Source organism: Apteryx mantelli, chromosome 12 (assembly GCF_036417845.1).
Source record: "Apteryx mantelli isolate bAptMan1 chromosome 12, bAptMan1.hap1, whole genome shotgun sequence".
Lineage (NCBI taxonomy): Eukaryota > Metazoa > Chordata > Aves > Apterygiformes > Apterygidae > Apteryx > Apteryx mantelli.
The window spans coordinates 4,288,533-4,309,783 of record NC_089989.1 but is presented as its reverse complement, the minus strand read 5'-3'; the positions used below and the strand labels follow the sequence as shown (position 1 = coordinate 4,309,783).

Below are 21,251 nucleotides of genomic sequence, written 5' to 3'. Positions count from 1 at the left end.
AGAAAAGCTTTCGACAATTCCTGTTAAATTGTGGGTGCATCTAAACAGTCTGCCTTCCAGTCTTTAGCTTGATTATATATCACGCCATTAAGAAACCCAGAGCAACTTAATCTGTATCTATTATAGATGAGGTCTGCAGGAGCAGATTTAGCGGAAGCATTCGGTCACTTTGTGCCTTGCATTTAGAAGTGGAATGGATTTATTAACTTCCCATCACTTGAGAAGTGAAAGCTTTGTTCTATGTCTGTTCACATCAGCAAAATTAATATTTTTGGTTTTAACAGTGCTGATAGAAATATTACTGGAAGTTTGGAAAGTCTAGAAATTCAGTAATATTTTTGTGTATCCCTCGTAGTAAAGAAGGAAACTGGATTGTTAGTAGTTTAAAAACCCGAACAATATTTCTACTGGCAGACAAGGACTGGGAAAGTAAGTTATTCCCAGTACCATTGTGAATATGACCAAACCATAACATGCTAAACAATTAAATAGAAGCTGTGCTTTGTTCTTTATCATTGGCTACTGAGACAGAAACTGAACTCTACATTTTAAGATAATGTAGTTTCCTTTTACTTAAATTTTCTTTTACAGTGACTTGATTTTGTTCTCCAGTCTGTTTTCGCTGGTTATTGAGTTTTCTTCTACTTCCACTTCATGAATAATAAAAAACATTATAAGATTGTAACAACAGCCAATTTTTGAATACACTCCGTAATGATTGATAAGCAGACAGAAGTCGAACAAGTAATTTGAATAGCTTAGATAAGAGTTAAAATATATTTTTTTTAGATGACTTTAATACGTCAGCATATGCTGAGTCAGCTGAGGAAAGAACTGTGTGTTGCGGCTCACCTGATATTTCCATAGAATATAAAGAAACCTCTAACAGCAAAAAATGCCAGAAAGAAATGCAGTATGCAGATAAAAATAAAATTGCAGAAAAAGAGAATGATGGCATTTACAATGATCTATATGAACAATTTGCAAGAAAAGAAAGACAAGTTAAACCTATGGAAAAATGTGGCAAAAGACCTGACTGGAACATAAACAAACCTGGGAAAAGATACATTCCAGCATCAGAAAGATACCCTAAACAGCTACAGAAACAAAGGGAAGAAAACAAAGTAAGACGGCAAATGGAGCTGCTTCAGTTGGTAGAAAGAAATACCCCTGGAAACCTCTGCCAAAAGAAGGGTAGTTCTTCAGACAGGTCTCCTTCACCTCACCAGCAAATGACTAGGAAGAATAAGGGACATGCAGTCAGAAAGGTAACTATTTGGTATTTGACAACAACGATACGTATTTTTAAGACTCTTGTCTCAGTTCTGTCTGGACAGGAGTTCTGTTATGTAACTCGAGCATTTGGCCATTACCACGCTGGGGGTAAAGAACAGTACTAGAGTAATGTTTTGAACATCGTGATCAGAAGAATATATACAGTTTTTTCTGACTTACGTTTTGATGTTATTTCAATCCTCCAAAGTGTTTATTCTCTTTAACTTATTTGTTAGCGTTGATTTATTACGTAAAGTGGGATCTTCATTGAAAGCAATGTACAGCATAGAATGATATCACTGACTCGCTCTTTTCCGTCCTGTAAATTGTTTGCTGTGGTGATAGTTGATGGATAGGAATATCCTTATTTTTAAAAAAAAATTTTTTTTTAAGACTGCCAAGGATGCACTCTGTTGTCATAAAAATGCATAATTAGTGGAATCTTTTCTTTTTCTTCCATTTGCAGTAAGCATGTACCAGCGTAGCCTATGGCTGGAAAAAAAAACAAGTTTCATTTAAAGAAAACACTTATCAAATATATTTTTCGCTGTGTGTGTGTGTGTACACACGCATAAATATACCAGCTCACTTTCTCACACTTTCCAATGAAAAAATCCTGTGTAGGAAAAGGTGGCCACTGCACTTCTGTTTTAGCCATTTTTGTACTGGGCTACCTCCACATATTTAAAAGCTGTGAGTATGGAAAACTGTGTGTGAACTGGCTGTTCATGTAGGTGTTTTTAAAGGTGTTAGAATTCATTTGTTAAACTGAATTTGTTGGTTTACTTGAGGTTAGTTTTAAATATAAGCTTTCCAATTATATTATAGAAAGATCCAAGTTCAAGAATTCTGTATGCCAGAGATGGGCAATAAGTTTTAAGCAGAACAGCAGATAATTAAAGATTGTCTGATACTGTGACAAGCGTGGGATACATTCATATTTTCCACTTGCAAGAAAAAACTGCCACCCACCTTACCTAGAATAAGGGCCTTTCCTTTAATAATCATTATCTTGGGCTGAAACTTTCAGGTTTATAAATGCAGGTTTCTAAGGGCCTTGGGAAATACAGCAAATATTTTTGAGTGTGCTTACAGCTGTTGTAGACAGAGAAAATTAAAGCAAGTTTTTAGCCTTCTGTAATTTGTTCTGTTCAGTTCGTAGATACTACAACAAAATCTCTTTAATGCAATCTTTGATAAGTATCTTTCTCCTGAACTCAGGTCAAACAGTCCTTTTGGAATTTCAAAACAAACTTTTCTGGAAAAATGAAAATTCTTAATATAAAAACATGAAACTTTTTATTTTACTTTTGACTAATTTTGGTTTTCTTCTAGGAAGAACAATTACATAAGAATCATTTGAATGGAGAAAGGTATGTCAGTACTCTGCATCAATGAAATGTATAAATGCATTGATAGTGAAATACGATGCATATTTTCTTTTTTGATTTTCTTTTATTTTTTAAAGAATTCGGATGCATCTATGGATTTTCTTTCTGGATTGTCTATGATTAGAAATACACAAGAATGTGTGATCAAAAGCGCAATACTCTGAGTATTCTTTGTCTCTACTGTTCAAGAAAATTAATCATGTTACTTATGGTTTTTTTTAATTGAAATTGTTTTACACAGATCTGAATCACCACCTGTTCCAGCAGTTAAGAACAGATTACACCAAGGACAACAAAAACAGATACATACTTCTAATTTCCTGGTACTTAACAACAGTAGTAGAAAAGAGAAAAGTGTGAACACGGATACCCAGCAAAGGAGCTCCCCTACGCCAGTTACTGAACCTGGGAGGCCTCCCTCTTCCCACTTTATTCCGTATGTTCGAACAAATGAAGTGTATTATCTTGATCCAGATGCGCCAGTGACTAGACCTTCGACACATGAACCACAATATCAACAGTTTAATGGTATTGAAATGTATTGTGAACTGATTCTTGTAGAAGAGAAGAAATGTTATAAATGTTATTTAGTTCAAACTGCTACGACTTGTTCAATTTGGTATTTGTTTTTACTGAATTCTACAAAAACCCAGGTGTGGCACAACACTGCAAAGAAAGCTTATGCACCTGAACTATAGTCTGTATTAAAAATAATAATAATAACAACAACCCCCACACACAAAAATCACCTCCCCGCAATTCAAAAAAGCAACAAAACTTTCTTTTATCTGTGTCTTTTTCGTTTGTTTACCTTCAATGAAGTATCACTGCACTTTTTAGGTACTATATGTATAGGTTTGGGGTTTGGGGACCAATGTTGTTTGATTTTATAAAAATAGAGTGCTTGTAATCTAATAAAAAATATTTTTACATGCTGTCATCACTACTTCAGAATTAAAACAAAATTAATTTATTTGATATGTATTTATTTTTAGATTCTTACCCAACATCACGACTGATTTTTAGCTCTGATCACATTAGAGATCCTCTTCTAAATCCTGATGTGGTTAAAATCAGAGAGAGACAACAAGCAATTCTCAAAGGATTGTCAGAATTACGCCAGGTAGGTTACCAAATAAACATGAATGTTTTTACATACTGAAGTCAGAATGAACATTGCAAGCTACTAGTCATGAGCATTAGTCTTTCATTAATTTTCCCATCACATTGATAAGTTTTGGCCCTTTCTTCTGCTGTTTTTCCTCTTACCTTTAATTTTGCTTTTCATGTGTTACTTCTACCTTCAGACTCTCCTTGGCTAGCTATGAGACAGTGGAGCACCTGCGAAAACTGATACCAAGAGGAGTGGCTTTATTAGTCTCCACGTATTGACAGTTAGAGTTGCTTATAGTAAGGATGTTTCAATTCCAAGGGAAAAAGGAGGCGTTTTTTAACCTCACACTAGAACCTTTGTTAATGAACCTGCACTTCATGTGGGCCAGTCGCGACAGAGCTATGCGGCTGCCGCAGAAAAGTTACCGGGTGGTAGTCGTGCATCAGTCCTGGAAAAATACTCTACTTTGCACATTTGGAGTGTGAACATTTATAAAATCTTTCTAAGGTAGCTATTCCTTTGTTCATGTTTAAAAATTCTGGATATGTTAATCATAGCCAGATAGAGTGATTAAAAATAAAATTTAACATGGTGGAATAACACACACAGGAGGAATCTGAGACAAAAGCCTGAGTTTGTTTGTATACATTGTTCTATATGTAGTAAGTTAGTGGTAATGATAGGTCTACAGGATTGCTAAAACAATTTTGAATGAGATAAGACTGTCTTTAATGATTTGTGTTACAGTAAATTGAAGCAGTGCAAAAGATAACTGGTAACTATGAAGGTACATATTTTTCTGTTTGGAGCCAGAGTACTGGGAAAAGATGTTACATTTAGTTTTTAAACATGAATGAATTTGATATTCCACGTGCTAACAGCAAAGTGGGGCCAACAGCAGATGCAGACTGCAGATCCGGACAGTTACAGAGACCATTTCATTTTATGCTGCTATATGGCCTGAGAGGGGACTGCAAGACAAAACAGAAAGTTCTTCTTTAAGCTTGCATTTCTTCCTTGAAGAACATTAAAAATCCATATATGTCAGTATCTTCTCTTGTTTTTGAATGGCTCCATACTAAAAGTAGTATTTTGCTAGCAGTGCCATTTATTCTTCTATGCCTTAAGGCAATAAATTGCACAAATGATCTAAATAAAAGGAGGAAAGTCTGACAAACTTCAGTGCAACAAAACCACCAGTGGTTAAGTGTTTTAATTACCTGCTGTGCTTTAGGAAGACACACACCTAAAACATGAGTAGTAGGCAAATTCTTTGCACAGTGAAGGATTGTGGTCCTCCTCAAGATGAAGTCACTAGGAGACATAGTGATGGCATAGTTAACCTGTAAGTCAAAAAATATATATATATGTAACACAAGAACACTAAAAGCTTGATAGTTTCTAATGGCTTCCAAGCAGCTTTGACTGAATCTGATCTCTCCAAATGCTCATTAACAATTTGTTAATTATCCACAACCTTTAAGTATTCTGTGTCCAGGCTTCATTTGCAAATGGTATTCTGGTTAAGAGTGAAGCCAGCTTCAAAGCACAAATTGATCATTGTGCTTGCTGAAGTGAACAAAAGCTATGAATACTTAAGAGTTTTAAGGTGCTAATATCAGTGATGGCAAACTTGCGACACAAGCTTGGGGATATTTTTGCTACATAATGTGCATTCAGGTCTTTACAGTGGCTGAAAACTAACGTTAAAGTTAGTCTTTCAAAAGACCTTGGTTCTGAAAGAGAGTTAATTTAAATCACATAAAGTTGTTCTTCAAATTATCCTAGCAGCAGTAGAATGCATATAGGACATTAACTGTTGAACTTGCATACTTGTCATTGTATACTTCTGCTGATGACAGCTGTTGTGCATTAGTATTTCATTGAGAAAGGGAAAGTAATGCAGTGTTTTGAATGAAACATAATTTAGAGGGTAGAGTTTTATTTTTCTGTTTCAGAAGGTAATTTATTCTTTTTATAATGATACATATATGCATATATAGAGAGTGAGCGAGCTATATAGGATTGATGTTTTCAGGAACTCTGAAGTAATTTCTGAAACAAATAACTGGGTGTAAAGTGGTCCTTTTGTTGGAGGAAATTCAAAACATATTTGACCATTCTTTAGTCTTTGAAATATACACCCAAATAGTGTGACAGATAATACAGTCAGGATGTTTCAGTAACATTCTAGCTCCTGTAACTAGCTAGTCCATGGAAGACACCAGTAAGAACGGACGGTAGACGAGGATTAAAAAAAAATCCACATCCGTGTGCTCCTCCACCAAAGGGAGTGAGACCGTGTCACTGCATCTGTTACAAGACAGCAAGTCACCCGTTGTCTCGGCCGCCGCAGCGAAATCTTTTCCTGTATTTCAAATGACAGCAGTAACAGGAACTACAGCAGACTTTTATTTTCCTCACTTAAATCAAAATAGTGGAATAAGCCCAAGTTTCTTCACACAGGAAAAAGAAGAGCCAAAGCTTAAAAAAAACAAAACAAAACAAAAACCCCCCCATGTTTTAATAAGGAATAAAAACACTTGCCAGCAGGTTATAGCCTGCGATGGCTAAGCAGTCTTGCCAGCCACCAGCAGGCCATCAACATGCAAAGAAAGATCTCACTACTTGTCCCCATCTATATCTTTTACCTTACTTTTGTCTAGGCAGCTTTTATCACCTTTGCAAACCATGTGAATATAGTTTGTTCTGGTTTTCATTTCATCTGGTTATTATTTGTTGCTCACCACTGCTCTGAGTCATTTAATTTAAGGCAAAATTTATTACATGCCTTTGTTTTGTAACTAGCTACTAATTTCAAAAAAACACTCTATAACAGGTGTGATCATTGACAAAAGGACAGAAAAAGTTCACTGATCCCTTAACATAGTAAATAGCAGTTAATGTTGTTATTTAAAAAAGCAATTCATCAAGTCATGAAGTATTAAGAGGCTTCTTTGCTAACTTAAACCAGTTCTGCCTAATCTCGCTCCTTTCCTCTCCCACTGAGAATACTATGTCAAAATTGTAGTAGCGTCCGCTGGCTGGCAGAACATCTGTGCTGAGCTGAAACGTCATGCTGCTAACCCTTATCTCCAAGAAAGGCCTGCGGAGAAATACCACTCTAACTCCGACTTCCCTGGCACCAGACTACTTCCGACAGTTCCAAAATGGACAGAGCCCAAGGGCCACACGTAGCCATACATCTGATCCCGTTAATTACAGTGAAAAGTGTCGCCTCCCCTATAGCCACGGACACAACTCCAAGATATCTTATTTCAGGTTTACTCATTGCGTAGTACTTATGAGACCCACTAGTAAAGCAGGAACTTTTACCTGTACCAACATCCTAAAACTTGGGCTACTGTTTTAGTTCAAATAGTAAAATGCTGTCCTTTATGAGCCGCTGCTGCTGTGCAGGGGTTTAGGCTTGGCTTTTCTTATTAAAAGAACACTTTGTATAAGAAGATGCTAGAATACTTCTTCACAGGATATAGCTGGGATCTGCTCTATCCCAAATGTATTAAGCAACTTAGCTTAATACAGAAAAAAAGTCATTGCTCTCATTTATATCCCTGGAAACATTAGCACGGGCTTCCACTTTGCCACACTTAAGCAGATCTTTTGCAGAGGACAGGAAATCTTGACAGTTCCTTCTCTTCCGAATGTATTATGTTGTATTACTTTCTTAAGTTGCATATTTAAAAAGCAGTGAGCCTTAATAAGTAAGTGTTTTTAACGGCTGCCTGAGGAGGGCAGAGCATTCGCATTTACATTCCCTTTCTTTCAGGGCCTCCTGCAGAAACAGAAGGAGTTGGAGACTGGTTTAATTCCAGCTATAGCTCAAGAAGAGAGCTTTAGTTCACCATTTTAAAAGGTATATATGAACATAGAGATTTTTTTTCTTTACTGTAAAGGCAGAGCACTTTGTTACTGTAACAAATTTTGAATGATCTTTTTTTTTTAATGATTTAACTTATTATGTAAATTTTGACAGATTACAGGGTCATGTTGCTTTTCAGATTGATGATACATTAAACTAATGATGGATTCTCTGTTTAGAATGGTCTTCAGGCTGACTGAAGACGTACATCCATTTAGTATAAACCACTACCACAGTGTATAGGATTGTTACATGTTTTTTTAATAGGACTGAAAGTGTATGTATTTTGATAAATAAAAAGATTAAGATGCATTTTGAATGGCTTGGGCAGACTCTTTTAGTATTTTTAACTATATGACACTGCTTGTACTTTAATTATTCAGACAGCTTTTAGGCTTAGACAGCATGTCTATTAACTCAAGTAATCCTGGCTGCTAAGTCCACCAAAAAGGTGAATCAACTGAATCAAGCTTTTTTTTTTTTCCTCTCAGCTAAAGCAGTATAGCACCGCTTAACATTGTAATGGGCTGGGACCAAGGCAGTAGAACTCAGTTTAAGAAAGCTTACTTAGAAACAAGATCTGAACGGGTCAGTGTTCAAATCTTCCAACCAGAGCTGAATGTTATTTTGGATTCATTTACTTTTAGTTTTCAAAAGATAGGATAACTTTAGGTAAAAGCATTTCTCTTCTAGATGACTGCAGAAGACCCATAACGTGACTTTGCGTTAGCTGATCTGTGATACAACCTATTTTAAAAATGCCACAGAGCCTCCAAACAGATTCTTCCCAGCAGCAAGTTTCTAGACACAGCCTGAACATATGATCCCTTACAGCAGTAGCTGCACTTCCCTCTCCATATGCACACCGAGTCGTGTAATAGGTTAGAATCTGCACCTGATGTTGCATTTAGTAGAACAGCTTTGCACAAAGTTAAGGTTTAATTCAAATTCATATGAAGGAATTTTTCAGAAAAAATATTCTTATCAATTATTTGCCATGTTTGGGGTGATAGCAGTTGCTATACTAGGCTCCTACTGTTTTGTTTTTAATTTAAACAAACTAAACAAGTGTTTAATAGAGGGGAAACCTTCAACTCTAGGAAAATGTTTTTTGTTGCTTTTTCTTTTTTTTTTTTAAAGCTACCACCTTACCAACAGTATTTGTCCCAACTAAACGGTATGGCTGTATAGTGATGTAGTCTCAAACACTTTTACCTGGCACTGTACCACACATTATACATCAAAACCAAAATTAACCTATAAACAGAAAAACCATGAGACTTTGAACAACTTAAAAAGAGCAATAAGCGTAAGAGTCAAGGCATCAGCACAAGCAAAAACAACAATTTAAGAACAAGGGTAGTCTGAGAGCTGCCAGCTGTTTTTCTACCTGCTACTGTTTGCCAGAAGCCTTTCTGATTGAGAAGATGATGCACTAAATGAGTCAGTATTAGCCTTCAGTTTAAAGAGAATTGCTTGGGGAACAGAAGTGTAACTCAACAGATGTAAAATTAAAAAGGACAAGGTAAAGAAAAAGATAAAACTCCATACCTATGGCAATACTAGTTTAAAAAACAGGAATCCTTGTGGTAAAGTGGAAGAGGAGTGAGGTTTCTAATAGAAGTTTAAACATCTACCACGTTCATTAAAACCAGATTTGTCCTTCTCTCGTAACTGTAACGGCAAGATACAAGTTTTAAGACCATCTTGATGATTCTGTAATAAGTACAGAATATCAGATATTAAACACAGAAGATTGCTATTCATGAAATAAAGTTTGGGTATGCTTTATGTATTTTGAAAACAATATAAAAACACAGACAATGCAACTTGTTAATAAGTCCCTTGTGCATTAAGAGTTTATTTTATTTTTGTAATGGAACTGCACCATTAGTTACTCTAATTGAGGTATTTAGCCAAAATCCAGTATATATTCATTAAAATAACTACACTGCCTTATAGTATGTAAAAACATTTGTACAAAATTTGTGTCAAATGTCAAATAAATACATAAGTTTTGATATTTATGTAAAGAAAAGTGATTTGGATACTATTACAGTTAAAAAATTTGCTGTTTCACATATTTTAGGCAAACATTCAGTTTTACATTAGAACAGACTTCAAACTGAAGCCCAAGTACAGGTAAAATACAAATGTAGAAACTTAAAAGTGCCAACAAACAAGATAATTCAAGTACAATAAATGTTAAAAAATATATATATTTATTTCAATTTTCAGATGCTTTCAACAAGTACAGGCCATCATGATTTAAATAAGACAAGAAAACATTTGAGATAAAGGACAAGAAATGTTTTGTTCCAGAATAAAATAGAAATTGTTAATCCACCATTTTAGAAACAGAAAAGTCCACAGCAACTTATAAAAAAAGACTTGCGAGTTTATTTCTGTTTTGAATACGGCCTGGAAGAATCACAATTTATATCCCAACTACCAGGCGATGATGACTTTTCCGTATCCGTGCTCTGACTGTAAGCAGATAGAAAATAATTGCCCCCTTCTTGGTTTTGACTTGTAGAAATGGGGTATGTTGTTCCCAGAAAAGTCTGATGAGTGAGTACATTAAAGTGACTGAACTGATGGGACATGCTTAATTGTCTACTATAAACTTGGAAGTTACTGAAAGGAGCTTGTTCAACTGAATTGTGTTTTTCTCCTTCAGCAGAGCATGTTGTAGAAACTGGAGTAATTGGTAGTATCTCTTCCAAGTCAATTTTAGAAGTCTTTTCCATCAAACCAGTTTGTGCTTCAGGAGATAACTCTGTAACTGATATGCAGCTCTCTTTTGAAACTGCTCCATATGAGCCCTTGGCCTCTCTCTGCAAAGCTTCCAAATGAGTATCATACTTAGAGGCATCATTGCAGATTTCTATCTGTGATGTTTCATCCCCTGAATCCAGAGACATGTCCTCCTCATCCTTTTCATCGTTTTCTACAAGAACTACATTAAAAAAAAAGAGAAGTCCTATTCTATTGAAATACAAGCTTTTGTTAGAAAAGCTATACACTACTCACAGAGTGTTATGCTTCAGGTCTGTAAGTCCAATATCACTTAAGTCTTGGTCTTCTGCCACTCTTGTTCACTTACTCAACATACACACTTAACCCTCTGTGTGAGTGTCCAGTTATTCCGATGCTAAAAGCTTCTGCGCATTGTGTTCATGTTTAGTGTTGGGAAATCCCAACTCCCAGCTCCAAAGGGGTTAATGTCAAAACAGCATCTAGAGTTATACAGTAGGTCAGTATTTGATCAGACAATTAAAGGAGTACAATTACTGACATCTCAGTCCTTAGTTTCTAAAAATCTATCATTATTAAGCTTATCCTTTCCTGAAAACAGAATGGAATGCTACTTTGGCATTCATCTACTTTCTTGGATACCATGTTAGCCTGTAGTTATGTATTTAAGATCTCTTTTGGCACTCCATCCCAGCTGCTTTCCCCCATCACTTAAAATAGAAAAAGAGTAGCTTGAGAGTTGGGTTTTCCTTGCCCTCTGTAGTGTTCATTTACAAAAAGAGCAAAGGCATGCTATTTCAAAGACCTCCACCCCATACATCTAATTAGAAGAAAAAAAGCCTAAGTGCTTTGAATATTACCTGATTGTCTTTCGTCAACATCAGAGGGAGGGAGGCTGTTTTCTTCAGTAACTGAGTTGTGATACCCAACAAGACTTTTAAAATTTTGCATGAAGTCATCAACAGTCGCGACTACTATTCCATTGTCAGCATAACTGGAAAGTGTTTTGAGGTTCTTTTCTAAATATATAGAAGGAGATTTTATATTAATATTTATCACTTAATATCAAGAAAGGGAGAGAAGTTTCCATATTTTATTTTTACCTGTTAAGAAGACAACATGTCTCTGTTGTATATTTTGAGCCTGGAGCCTAATAAGACAGTCTAATTCTGGAGCATTTCGAGTCTGAGAATCACAATTATGGTAAGACAGAATTTCAACCAAGTGCTTCTTTTGATAGGTATTCAAAAGCGTCAGCAGACTCAGGGCATTAGCATTCATTCTGGAATAAAAACAAACCCACTACTCAAGAGGTACTTAAGGTCAGTCTAAATATTAAATACAGATCAGGAGATGAACATAATATTGAGTTCTATTTAATTGGATTTTTGAGCGCATAATTTAAAACGGAAGCATTTTATCAACTGGTATTTGAAGAACACTGCTTACCTCCCCAGCTCTTTAAGTTTTTTTTGTATTTTGCAGTGGACTTTCCACTGCCATTTCCCATCTGGGGTATTGAGATCCTCAAGAAACTTTAAGAACTGTTTTAGTTTATCTGTTTTGGAAATATTTGAAACAGAAGTTAAATTTTGTGGTACACAAATCAAAAATACTACTTCAGTGCATACATAAAAACTTTTTTCAGTTATTATCTTTAGGAGTCACACAACTATGAACATTACCCCCAGTACTTTAGGTTTTCTTCTTCCTAGTAGATTAGTCGTTGACTATATTCCAAAACCGAGTTTGTTTTTTGTAGGTCAGATCCATAACAATGGTGTCTGCTTACATAAAAGCTGAATTCTACTATGCATGATCTGTGTGGCTAATATATCTATAAAAAGCTGGTAAATTGGTTAACTATTCCATTTTAAATAGTGAAAGAATGTAATTTTTTCAGTATTCTTGACTAGATTATTTGTGGATTGAGTAATAAGGAATAAAAGGTCTATATACATAACTACACAGTCTAACACAGACTTAGAAGACAAGATTAAGTTGTTTAAAATAATAATTATCATAGTCTCCAAGTTCACGTTCTCCAGAAACATGTTCTCCACAAAGACCAATGAGGTAGGTAAGACATTGAACTAGTTCTGCAAAAAGCTTGCAATACCATCTCTGAAAATTAGATGGAGAACTTAATTCTTCACTGCTCTGAATATAGCCTCTTTCTCAAATACTAAAATTGAAACTTTCAATCTCGGGGACACACACACACCCAGCCCCCACACTTACCTACTGTGATGGACTCTGGATTAAGGACAGATTCATCTGACACAATAAAACCACCAGACACAAACAATTCATTGTAAGTGTGATTTTTCACATCATCCAAGCTATCAACACCCGCAAAGCTGACACAAGAAAGCCTCTTCAAAGTTACCAAGCCAGGTATCTGTTTAAAAAAAAATGTTGTAAATCACAGATGTATATGAGGGAAAATAAATCATAGCAAAAAAAGGAACTGAAAAAATTTCCTCTGCTACCTATAATATCAAGTATCAAACTTCAAAACACATTTTCCAAGTTACTGTTTTGTCTCTTGTCTTGGGAGTTATGCTCTCAGAAGCACTACAGGAGTGAGACGCAGTGGAAGTTGAGCACTTAAAATAATTTTACTTTCTGTCCAGTGTGCATTCATAACCCACGGCTGTTAGGAATACCTCGAGTAATTTGACAGCTGCCTTCACTTGCCGTAGAGCATCACAGAACTAGAAGCAAAACTACTCCGGCCTCCATACAACTTTATGACTAGTAAGAATAAATATTCATTAAAATATGTATTCGGAGGTAGATGACATTATGGCCTTACGATGTAGCAAGACTACATATTGTCACAAATGGTTTTGTTTTTCATAAGGCAACTAAACATAGGTCTTCCTTTAAATGCTTTGCTATAAGAAAATAACCTTATTCAAAATGAGCTGCTCTTACTATATTTTAACAGTAATTTTCTACAGTACTCATTTATTTATGTAAATTACCTTATGGATGAGGTTGGCAATGTCTTCATTTTGAATAATTATCAACAGTTTATCTAGCGCAGCTCTTCTTTTAAGGAACTGTTCTGGATGACACTCTGTATTACCTAATTTTGTAAGATATTCCTACACCACAGAAAGGTAAGTTGGTAAAGAAAAAGCAAAGAGGTCGTTAGACCAAAACAATCCCCACAAGTTTCATGCAAAGCTATTCCAATGACCCTGTTAAATAAGTTTTCCATTCAGATGTAACTCAGAGCAACTGCTCTTCCTGTCTTTCTGATACCTTAACAAGAAATATATAGCAATAGAAAAATAGGCTATTTGAGCAAGTCCTTCTTACAGAATAGCACATTAAGTGGCCAATTGACAGCCTATCAAAACTACATGAGTTCTCAAGTAAAACCAGAAGTTACTATTATTTCACTTTCAATTTTAATCTTATACATTTAAACATGTAAAGACAGCAACCTCTGTAAATTATCTGAACTATTAATTGGGAAAGAAAAAACTTATGTGCAAGCTAAATAAGACTACCTTGAAACTTCAAACAAGAAAGGAAACAGGACAGCCTACTTTGGCAATTCAATCAAAAATCTTCTTCTGAAACAAATTTCTGACTGTTTGCAAGTCCAGTTTTGTACATTCTGGTTTGGAAGACCCTGCATACTCTTATATCTTAACACTAAGGATGGGATGCACTGGAACATATTTACCTTGATTTCTTTGCAGAGAGTGCTTTCCTCCTCTTCATGAATATAAAATTTCACAGTGTTTTTCTGTACATCTTTAATAATTTTGACCAAACTGTTAAATACTTCAGGTTTTAACTGGCTTATAAAATCAGAAAGGGCTGGTTGGGTTGAAATGCTTAAGTTCTCTGGGGATTTCTCAGTCTTTTCTGGTGGCTCTATCAGATCACCACTGGAAGATGTTTGATCAGATGTCAACTCATCCTCTGTTTTGGCATTCACATGATCTAATTCCTCTTTCACTAAGGGCAAGCTCGATGATGAATGCTGCTCATCGGTATCTAGATCCTCCACAATATTATTACACAGTGGCTCTGATAACGCCGTGTCTAAGTCCCTGCAAGCAGGCAACATTTCTGATGGAGGATTCAGTGCAGTGTTAGTAACTGCATCTGCGGATTCAGGACTAGAATACATTGGTGGAGTCTGCCTACTGCATGAAGAGGACGAAATAACACTATTCAACTTCTCACTCAGTCTCTCTATATATTCTTGGACAGAAATCTCTGATGCCTGTAAACATATGTATTCAGAAAGTCTCATTATCCTCTCTCGAGCAGAGAAGACTGGTGTGGACATTCCACTGACATATGCAATATTCTTTTGCTGCAAAATTTCCTGAATCTTTCTTGCAAAGAGATTATATTCTTCTAATAGTGTAGTCTCTATTATTGCACTTATGGAATGCTTAGCTGTAAAAGGCTGATCTGGTAGCCCACACTGATCTTCAGGTTTTTCCACTTGTCTTGTATAGAGTCCATCTTCTGCTGTCCCCTTTTGTGTGTCTGCAAATGGAGAGTATGGAAACTGATAATCAGAACTTCTCTGTCTATTTATTACGCGGGGGTCATTAGGAAAGGCATCCTTTGGTGGTAAACACACCAGTGGTTCCTCTGGTGATTTCAGACCTATACAGGAAGAGTTAATCATTATCAACTTATATTTGAAAAAGAGTCAGTAATATACCGTTAATAAAAACTCCAAAACACAGTTTTTAGATAGCATTAGTCCCGTACCCCCAATCAACTTAAATCCAAAAATCAAGTGTTACTGTCAGCTGATGGTCAGAAGCTAGAATATTTAATTTCTCAGACCATACAGCAATAAATTCAAAGTTTGCTCAGAAAAGCAGAATGTAAGCAATTTTCCCAGAGATAATAACTGATTAACCACAACAGCAGCTCAGTTGCCTCAATTAAAAAAAAAGAGAGAAATTGAGCAGGGTGACAAATTATTCAGATATTTCATTTAGCTACTAGCCCATAATCCCAAGACTTTCAGAAAGCACCTTGTGGAATTAAACTGCAAATTACACACTGGATGTCCAAGCTCACAATTAAGAACAGAAGCTTTTTGCATAAAAAGGTATGATACAAGTCTTATGATAATTATTGATCCACAGTTTCAGGTATGCTGTAAGGAGTGCTGAAAGCCTCCCATACCTCAGAGATCATTTCTGCAACAGTCAGTTTCTTTACCATCCGCATTCAAACCTTTGTTTAAAATTTTTTTTTTTTTTAAGTCACACTTAATGACCTACATACAGTGAAGGTTTTAGAGTCTGTATATACACAGATATTTCAGATATATACAGGTACTTCTGCATATATCTGTTTCATAAATACTTTGCTACTTCAAAAGAGATATTTTTAAAAAATTGTATTATTGTTACAGCTAAAACAATTGTAAGCAAAAAAACAAAACAAAGGATTTCTGGAACAGAAGCAATAACCAAATAGTATAATACAATTTCAAAAAGTTAGTGTTCCTTTGAAACACATTCATCTTTATTTGTAATCAGTTTAAAAAGTTATACTATTTCCTAATCTGAGCATGTCCATCCACAGCTAAAGGGAAGAAATCTGCCACTAAGACGACTCCCTTTTCGGGGTCACAGTGTCAAGCTTGTAGCTATTTTATGCCACTAGAGTGATAGAGAAACCAGAAATGTGGTGCCGTGTTATTTTCTTTTTCTTTATCAATGAAACTAAGTGTTTCATCATCCTCTGAAACGCATTCATCAAGTCAACTAAATTTCTAGTTTTCTTTAAAAACAGAGATAAATCAGGTTGTTCCAATTAGTTCCATTTATTTTATTTTGAACACGGTTTTCTGTTGCTCTGTCCCTTCCCTGTTGACCTATACCTTTTGCATACTCAAGTATACTAGTTTTAAAAGACTTAGAAGAACTCAGCACCAAATCATAATGTTAACAGAGTACACTTAGCTTAATCTATTTTGAGATACAGGGTACCTGAGAATGGATTATATATCTCCTCCTTGAGCTGCTTAACAATTATAAGCTACATCACTATTTTTTTCAAGAAATACTGTACTGTTGTACTATAAGCAACTCTTAAGAGAATAGAAAGATTAAAAGCTATACTATTGCTTTACATTTGGGGATATTTTTATATAACTTCTTACATTTTCAATACAGCTAGTCAGTTGCATACCAATTTTTAGCAATGAAATTTTGTTCTATGGCTCTCCTGTCTGCACCCCTAATACAGGTAAGTTTTCAAATCCCAAAGTTATTGAAAGAGGTAATACACAATCCACTCATGCTGTTTTGAGAGAAAACTGCTGCAACAACTATATTAGGAAAAAGTCTTCATGGTATATATGAGTAAGAACACATGCTAGACTGATGACATTACACTTGTGGATACAAAACTGTCCAGCAAGAAAGAAACATCGCATAAAAAATCTGTAGTAAAAATGTAAAACAGAACTGAAACAGAAAGATATACTGCTGAATGAGAATAAAAATCCAAAATATTATCTAACACTTAAAAAGCAGGATTGGGGGAGGAAAAAAAAAAAGATTAGACTAAAATCACCATTATTCAAACACAATTCTTCAAAGGTGGTATCCTTCATAGATCTACACCTTTGGGTCACAAGTCTTCACAGAAAACCAAATGCATCAGCAAAGAGAGGGGAAACAAAACAAAACAAAACGTTCAACTATTAAAGCACAATGTATGATTTTGAATACATTCTTCCTCAGTAATACCTGACTAACCAGGTATGTCAGAGAAGTTAGAAAAAGGACTACCTGAAAACAATCTTGGAAAGAAAAGCTATTTAACAGTTGCTAAAGAAAGTTACTGTCCTTGCAGATCTAGAGTCAAATTCTTCAATGCTTTTAAGAGAGGTCTTTCTACAGTGACTCCAGCCAGAAACAGAATTCTTGGGCATGTTTATTTTGAAATCAGAAATTCAAATAATACCTGACAAGAAAGCTTAGAACATTCTGCTTCTTAGTACGCAAGATGAATGTCATCAAAACCCATCACTTTTGACAATGTTTATTAATGCATTAATCTTCTCTTACATGAGAAGGAAGAACATGCAAGAACAAACACCATTTCTGGACTGAATGTCTAAAGCCAAAGATCGATCCCATGGGTTTGCTAAGATACACATGCACAAGTTACGTTTTAAAAGTATGACTCAGGTTTGCTTACTATTGTCAGAAGTTTAGATTACATAATCATGAAGAAATGAACAATGACATGATACAGAAGTAGTCCAGATGAGTTGGGGACCTACAAACAACTCTCCTCTGACCTTTTTTGAGGCATATCAGGGGAGAAACAAGACGAGCCCCCCACTCCTCAAGTCACAAGCTACAAAGGATTAAGTTCTTAGAATAAGTTCAGCTGAACATGACCTCTGTATTAAAAATAAAACATACTTTTGTTTAAAAAAGATGAAAACAAGAGATCACTAATTTTCCTTCCTGCAATTGTGTAAAGATGGAAAAGTAAGACTGATGTTCTCTGAATTCCTTTCTACAGCTCCCTTGCTACAACAAAGAGAAACGGGCAAGCCATGAGATGTACAAAGCCATCAGCTGCAGAAAGGAACAGCAGCTTCCTGTAAATTATACTACTGAATTGATCTTAATTCCTTAGAATGAAAATTCAAGGCCTCTTGAAGATACAGGAAGATATGCCCAATAAAATCAAGTGCCAGTAGCCCAAAATTTTAAATGCTCTTTTGACTCTCCTACTGCCTTCTTGATGTACTTCAGTAAAATGAATTAATTCACTGAATAGCATATTATTGATCTCATCCTAAATTTTCTGATGAAAATTCAATACTAGGTGAGAATATAAGCTGCTCAGTAGTTTAGGCCATAATGACATATGCAAAAAAATATCCACTCTTCTCACCTGTTTGCTTATCTTCATGTTTTTCCAGTTGATCCTCTTGACCTCTTTCTGCCCCTCCTGAAGGAGAGCAGCAGTTAGCATTTGTAGACTTTCTCGGTATTTATATAGCACCTTTTACACGACCATATTACAGAACTAGTCAATACTTATTGCAGTAAGAGCTAATTTGAAGAACTGACCTCCTAGAAACTTAAGAAATCCAGCGATGCCCAAGACAGCCTTTTACATCTCTGGAGAACAGCAGACTTTAGAAGACTTCAGAGAAAATTTTCTTTTTCTAGTAAGATTTGCGAAGTGCTAAAGCCTCACAGATGACTGTGCAAAGCTTCAACAGTCAATTGACAAACCCCTGCACTAACTCCTACATCCAGTATCTGTGATGTGAATTTTAGAGCTGCCTAATCATCCACTTTGCTTGTTACCTCTGCAACCGTATCTTTGTCTCTCTACACGCCCAGTGGCCATTTCCTCCAAGAGCAAAAGAAATATGTTCTATCCAAACAACTTTACAGTCTCTATCCTCTTTTACTTAGCAAACTGTCAGAAGAAATTTTTGATGTTTAACACTAAGAAGCTGCAGAAGATGTGATCCAAAATTTCCCTACCATTTCTTTTCCTCCCTATGGAGGGAAATGCATTTCCCCTGCCCTCCTCCCCTCTCAGCCAAGAAAAAAAAAGAGAAAAAAAGGAAAAAGAAGAAATCTGCAGAACTACACAACAGGATGGATATCAGAAGAGTCTAAAAGACAGATTCCAGTATTCCTAGAAGACTATCAGAAATTAGTAACTTTTTACTGACTGTGCAGTTAACCCATTTATCTTGGATTAGTCATAAGAGAACTTGATTTCCAGCCTTGAATTTAGAGGGCCTGATGACTACTCCTACCGCCCAGTTTCCACATCCTTCAAATGCATGCTGTTAAGTCTTCCCAAGAATTGATACTGTTGACTCATCAAGAAGTAGAACAAGAAGCTTTTTTTATAATGTTATTTAAGATTTAAATGTTTACATAAAGACAAAGACCATGTAGCACTTTTAATAGAAGAGCCTGATGCAGTAAGAAGTGGACTACTTTGTAGAACACATTTTTCATGACTTTTCCAAATTAGCAGTTGCAATTATACTGCAAGATTCAAGTTCAAACACTGAATTCAAAACAGCTGCATACCTTACCAGATAAATACTCAAGTACCCCCATTTCTAAATTATGCCAATATGTACCAAAAGCAAAACTTATCCACCAGTACCTGAAATGTTTTTATCCAGCAGGTTTCTATATTAGTCAAATATTAGAAACAACTGCACAGTACATCATATACTTGTGTACCAACACATGTGACCCAAGAATGGGATCTATGAAAGATACAAACCTTTAGAACACGGTTTCACTATTTGCAGCAACGTAAGAGTTATTAACCCTTCTTACCTGTAATTGGAATAAGTTTCCAGTGCATTCCAACTTCCCCTATATTGTTTGAGTTGGAATGTTGCCTGCGATAAGCATGTTCTATAGGTGTACTAGGACAGGGACTGTAGTCTTCAAAACTACTAACACTTCCAGTGCTTGCTTCCTAAAAACAATAAAAATTCTCAGTTCAAAACTGGTTTTGCTTATTTAGTTACCAAACTTTCGAATACTAAACAGCTGAATAATAAGAATGCACCAGAGTTCACCAGTATAATGGAAACTTTGCCTTCAGCCAAATCAAGTCAAAGTTAGAAGTATTTAAATCAGGTATTTCTGTATTTCATTTACCTATTTGATAATTTCTGACACAGAGAGCTTTGTTGATGGTCTATCACTAAGTCCTAAGGCAGTCCTAAGGCACATGCCTCAGAGAACAGACTATGGGGGGGGCGGGTGAGGAGGGATAGAGAAGAGGAAAAGTTTAGGAAAACGGTCTGCTGCTTAGCCTTTTTTCAGGCTGTTTCTTCATAGCTGACTAAAGCTATGAAACGGTGGCATTATTGAGAAACTGCCTGTAACTAGTATTAAATCCTTGAACAATGCAATGTCATCTTGAATTCCAGATGGTTAAAAGCTCTCTTAGCAAAAAGTATAACTTACAGGTAGGGCAGACTTTTTCCTCCTCAGTGACTTAGAAACTGGGCTTTATGTAGAAGTACCAATTACAGAGACCATAAAAGAGCCCATCTGTAGAGTAATGTGAACATCACCGAACAGCTGGGGCATGGGGAACTCTGAGCCCTAAGCGCAAGAGCTTTCTTGAAAGGCTGTTCTGACAATTATATGCTAACATGAAAAGTAGGCATGGGACACATCTGCTCCACACCACTGCACAAAGCAGGCACAGAAAGAGAGGTAGGCAAGATTTTAAGTGCTACGGATTGTTCAGCTGTGCTCCCACTAAAATAAATAAATAAAACCCAAAATGACAACAACTCAAACAAGGGCAAAACAAAGCCAATTCCACCTCCCAATCAACTTTAATATCCATGCAGCATGAAAGACATTCTGCTATGCACATTTCAGTAATTCTTTCTCATTCGGACACTGAAACAAGCACATCATCTTCCTCAGTGCAAGACTGAAAGAAAAGGACTGTGAGATCCCCACTTCCGCATATAAGCGAATGGCACTTTCCAGCCCTGTAAAACGCCTGCTCCTTTTTGCTTTGTCAGGGAGCAAGTACACTATGGCGAGGCTGGACCAAGAGCAATTGCCAAAACTGAAGCAGGAACTGCAATCAGAGCAAAAACATGCTTGATGCTTTATGATTATAAAGCATGAAGAATCACTTTATTAACCCTGAAGTACCATCACCAGAAAAGGTCACTAACTCACACAGGAAACTTAGCCAGCACGAGCTGTTGCTATCCTCCCTCCTTTTTTTAATTAATATAAAGCATATTTAGTTCCCAAGGACAATTGACTTAGTTTTGCCA

The 21,251-nt window shown here is 35.9% G+C and overlaps 2 protein-coding genes across 15 annotated transcripts in view; one reads left to right on the top strand and one right to left on the bottom strand.

The window, feature by feature from the left end:
- The window catches only part of CCDC66 (coiled-coil domain containing 66), a 45,333-nt gene that overhangs the window by 17,686 nt on the left and 6,396 nt on the right, over positions 1–21,251 (top strand). For 4 of the 10 annotated variants that reach the window (XM_067303766.1, XM_067303767.1, XM_067303761.1 and 1 more), the window contains 5 exons: positions 790–1,268; positions 2,611–2,648; positions 2,908–3,194; positions 3,662–3,789; positions 7,571–7,982. In XM_067303766.1, coding sequence (XP_067159867.1) covers positions 790–1,268; positions 2,611–2,648; positions 2,908–3,194; positions 3,662–3,789; positions 7,571–7,654 — 1,016 coding nt within the window. In that variant the 3' untranslated portion in view covers positions 7,655–7,982. Of the gene's footprint in view, positions 1–789; positions 1,269–2,610; positions 2,649–2,907; positions 3,195–3,661; positions 3,790–3,973; positions 4,288–7,570; positions 7,983–8,356; positions 9,779–9,901; positions 10,044–14,406; positions 14,488–21,251 lie in introns of those variants that run through there. The other 6 variants (XR_010885455.1, XM_067303763.1, XM_067303765.1 and 3 more) reach the window with 6 other exon arrangements.
- TASOR (transcription activation suppressor) overlaps positions 9,863–21,251 on the bottom strand; it is a 33,521-nt gene continuing 22,132 nt past the window's right edge. For 3 of the 5 annotated variants that reach the window (XM_067303756.1, XM_067303758.1, XM_067303760.1), the window contains 9 exons: positions 19,771–19,915; positions 18,344–18,400; positions 14,124–15,067; positions 13,411–13,533; positions 12,662–12,821; positions 11,870–11,978; positions 11,524–11,702; positions 11,281–11,439; positions 9,863–10,622 (listed from right to left, as the gene is read on the bottom strand). In XM_067303756.1, coding sequence (XP_067159857.1) covers positions 10,063–10,622; positions 11,281–11,439; positions 11,524–11,702; positions 11,870–11,978; positions 12,662–12,821; positions 13,411–13,533; positions 14,124–15,067; positions 18,344–18,400; positions 19,771–19,915 — 2,436 coding nt within the window. In that variant the 3' untranslated portion in view covers positions 9,863–10,062. Of the gene's footprint in view, positions 10,903–11,280; positions 11,440–11,523; positions 11,703–11,869; positions 11,979–12,661; positions 12,822–13,410; positions 13,534–14,123; positions 15,068–18,343; positions 18,401–19,770; positions 19,916–21,251 lie in introns of all 5 variants that reach the window. The other 2 variants (XM_067303759.1, XM_067303757.1) reach the window with 2 other exon arrangements.